Source organism: Coccidioides immitis (assembly GCF_000149335.2).
Source record: "Coccidioides immitis RS genomic scaffold supercont3.6, whole genome shotgun sequence".
Classification (NCBI taxonomy): Eukaryota; Fungi; Ascomycota; class Eurotiomycetes; order Onygenales; family Onygenaceae; genus Coccidioides; species Coccidioides immitis.
The window spans coordinates 3398900-3402767 of record NW_004504312.1 but is presented as its reverse complement, the minus strand read 5'-3'; the positions used below and the strand labels follow the sequence as shown (position 1 = coordinate 3402767).

Genomic DNA, 3868 nt, shown 5'->3' with positions numbered 1-3868 from the left:
CAGATATTTGTGAAGAGTCTCTTGTTCAGCTTGTAAAAGTTTATATATTCTTTCAAATTCTGGCTGCTTCTCTGACTCAAGATCTATAGTCAAATTATCTTTACAGTATAATGGCAGCTTTCAAGCTTTCTTGTTACTAAACACTTCTGTAAGTTTGTGGTAAGCTTTTAATATCTGAAAATCTAGATCTGCTGTCACTATCTGTTCTAATTTGTGAAGAGCTATTATGTAGATAAGCTTTCCTCTCTTCACTAGCTCTGAGAGGTTAACTGGTTTAATCTTTGTGAGCAGGTTGTGATATACAGTTTGAAACTCTAGTCTTAGTTCTCTGAAATACATCTTGAGATTATATTACTGCAGCCAGCTCAAACTCACTAGCATCTCATCTTTTATGTTTGTGACTATCACTTGTTCATGGAACAACTGTCAGTTTTTCTGAAAGTTACAGGCTTCAAAGAATATATTCACAATCTCTTTCACAAGAGTGATATTCTCATGATCTATAGCAGTTTCAATCTCTATAGACATCTTGTGCACCTCTAGCACTAGCTTCACAGCTAATCACAAACTAATCACTAGAGATTGATAACCAGAGTCTATTAGTGCTGACCAGATGATACTTCTGTCAGTTAGACTTTATATGTCTAGAACAATAAGAGAAAGAGCAAGAAGACTTTTCTTGAACAACTTTATTATATTAATTCTATCTACTTGCAGCTCTCTAATTTCCTATTTACTATTCTTCTTCTTGGGACAGTCTTTCATGAGATATCTCTTTTGACTATACTTAAAGCACTTTTCTTCTTTTTTTAAAGCTTCATAATTTTTGATAAGATCTTTTTTTATCTTCTGAGCAGATCTCTGGAGTTGACTTCTCTTATCTATTTACAGTCTTGAGTTATTAGTCTTTATATCTCTGTAAGTACTTTCAACTAGATTGGTAGACTTCACATGCAAGGCATTCTTTTCAAGAACTGCTGTTATACTTGATTGGAGCCAGATAGTCAGTACTACTATCTCATTAATATCATCTGGTATTTCCAGCTGTTTATCCAGTTTAGCTCACATGAGCTTATTCAAGTTCTTTATGTATAGATTCTTCTTTATTTTTTTAAAGCTTTCAAATTCTTCACCAATTTCTGTTGCAAGCTCTAGAAATTATTAGCAGTAGACTTGGTCAGTTTCATTCAAACTCTTATAAAGATTAAAGATTGCTTATCAAGAATTTTGTGTATGGTTTGCTGAATCTTCTAGTCTCACACATAGGAATTTCTTAAGGTCATTCTAGTTATTCTTCAATAGATTATTTTTGTAGTAAATCTTTCAGAGATCTTTTTTAATGTAATCAAGTTCTGTAAGAGCATATACAAGAGTTTTCTCATTATCTAATTTGCTTATATCACAAGTGAATTTAATACTGAAGATGAATCACTAATATTTTATATAGAAGCTAGTCTGATAGAGCTTTATGTATTATAGTGATCTCAAGACTAACAGACATTTTACAGATGTTGAATTAAAGATAATTATATCAAGAGATTTACTTCACAAGTACTTTTAGATAATTTGAAGAGTATTCAACTTTTCTTGTCATTTTATTATTCTCTTTAGTAGTTTGATTTTCTTGTGAAGTCATTGGATTTCATCTCTTGATGCTAAGATAGACTCTCTCTCTGAAATTGTGATGCTAGTTTTGGTTTCATCCACAGTTAAGAGAGTTAAGATGATTTCAAGATTTATCATCTTCTCACAAACTTGAGTTTGTTCTTCAGGTAGATTTTCTGCTAGTGTTTCAGGTTCACAAGCTTCAGAGAATTGGCTTCTTCATGTTAATATCATTGTCAGGCATCACTAAAGAAGAGTAGCAAAATGTGAGAATTGTATATGTGAATCAGTGTGACAATAAATCTATAGAAGAAATTGTATGTGAAAAAGAGTACACAAGATAAAAGATCTGATATTAGCAACTATGTATGACTTGTAGACAAGATTGCCACTGACTTCTAACAAGAAGTTCATACAGTGACAGCCTTTTATGTGTGCTCATGAACATGTGACTTAGTGCCTTATAAGAACATATGTACTCCCAACAGCTCACAAGCCCAGGCCCTGGGCCCTTGCAGATGTTGTTTGTCCATGTAAGAGGTTCATGGGTGAATCCTTACAGCCCATCCAGGGGTCAACCAGGCCTGTAGAGAATGCAAATGCAGGGGGATACACCTTAAGCTATTATACATGCGCCTATAATAACTGACTGCTGCAAACTGTCCTCTCAAGCCAGCATTAACTATTCTGATTCTAGTTAAGCCACTTACCTCTATCAGGGATAACCAGAGATGCCCTTGTCAGGTGGTTTTCAAATCTATTCCCCTGAATTGGCGCCCCACTTAGTTACTCAATTATTAGTTATTATTGGATTTGTAAGTGAAGTAGGTTTTAGTAGTGCAGTGGAGCCTACCCACTCACATTCATTTTAGCTTCACCAGATGCTAGGTGAACCTATTATCTCTACCCAATCATCAGTTATCATTAGGTAAGAGGTAGTAAGTAGCTTAGTAGAGCCATGAGCATACATGTGTTGCTTTTTACACCACAACTCTGGTGGGTAAAAAAGTGTGCCAGTTGAAAGATTTGAACTCTACACCCTAAACTGCACCTGCAGCTCATTTTTACCAGTGAGCCACCTGGCAAATCTAATATCAAGACATGTATGTATTAACTTTTCATTTCTTTCAATATTATTTTGAAGAAAAATCAATTTTAAAGAAGTATTTGAAGTTTCATTTAATATAAATTGATAAATGGCAGTCTAACTTCAATCTTCTTTTTAGAGATTATAACTTGATTTTCATCTCCAGAATCTGCTTCATAAGATCTCTTAGAAACAGATTTAGTTGTGGAAAGATTTTGTTCAGCTCTTACTAGTTTTACTGATTTACTAGTACTTTGTGCTGAATAGTTAGATTTTTTGAAGAAAACACACTCTGTGCTTTTAGCTATATGATTTTCTGAGGAATTAGCACATTTTAATGTACAGTGTATATATTTTCTTTCAGTAATCTCACAAATTAAGCATTCATGTATACTTGTTTGATATTTTTAAGTACAGATACTATATCTAGCTTCTTTTTTACAGTTTGGTGCTGTATAATTATAAATTTGATAGTTAAAGTATTGTACAGTACTTCTAAATCTCTCTGGCTATTTGTATTTACAAACTTTAAGAGTCTGTCCACCAATTACAACTGTTTTCAGATTTTCAGCTATTTTAGTATTTTGAATATGAAAAGCAGCAGATGCATGTCTTTCTTATATTCTATTTTCAGTAGAAGATAGCTAGATTGGGGTTCTTTTTAAAGAGATAGAGTTGAAAGTTTCTATCTCTTTTTTTAAAAAAGATAATTCATTCTCTATATTGAAAATTTCTGTAGAGATATCATGGATTACAAGAACTTCCCAGTGCTCATCTTTATGAATTTTCATGCTCTCTATATCAAAGTTTATTAGATCTGAGAATATAGATATTCAAGTTTGCTTGTGTTTTTGAAAAAAATCAGCTGAAAAATCTTCTGTTATTATTAAAATTAGAGATTGGCCTTTAAATAACTTAGTAATTAAAGAAATAACTGGTTTTTCAGCAATATTTGCTTCAGTAAAGCTGTTATTTATTCTATTTCTGAAGAAGATAGCTTTGTTACTGATCTCTTCAAGTACTTGAGTATTTATCTTGAGAACTAGTCTTCTTTCTCTAAAGTGTTTTGACTTAAAAGACTGTTTCTTATCTATTTTACTGTTTACTTTAAGAGAGTAAAGAAGATTTGACTGAAGATTTAATATTTAATTCAGTTTGTAAAGCAGAAAAATATGA

The 3868-nt window shown here is 32.3% G+C and overlaps 1 protein-coding gene across 1 annotated transcript; it reads right to left on the bottom strand.

Moving 5' to 3' along the window:
- Nucleotides 1-2094: 2094 nt before the first annotated feature.
- On the bottom strand, nt 2095-2472 carry CIMG_13784 (uncharacterized protein; the record flags this gene model as incomplete). Its single annotated transcript, XM_001244820.2, has 3 exons — nt 2095-2189; nt 2316-2386; nt 2459-2472. 3 exons carry the CDS (start codon nt 2470-2472, stop codon nt 2095-2097), a joined length of 180 nt encoding a protein of 59 aa, XP_001244821.2.
- Nucleotides 2473-3868: the final 1396 nt, after the last annotated feature.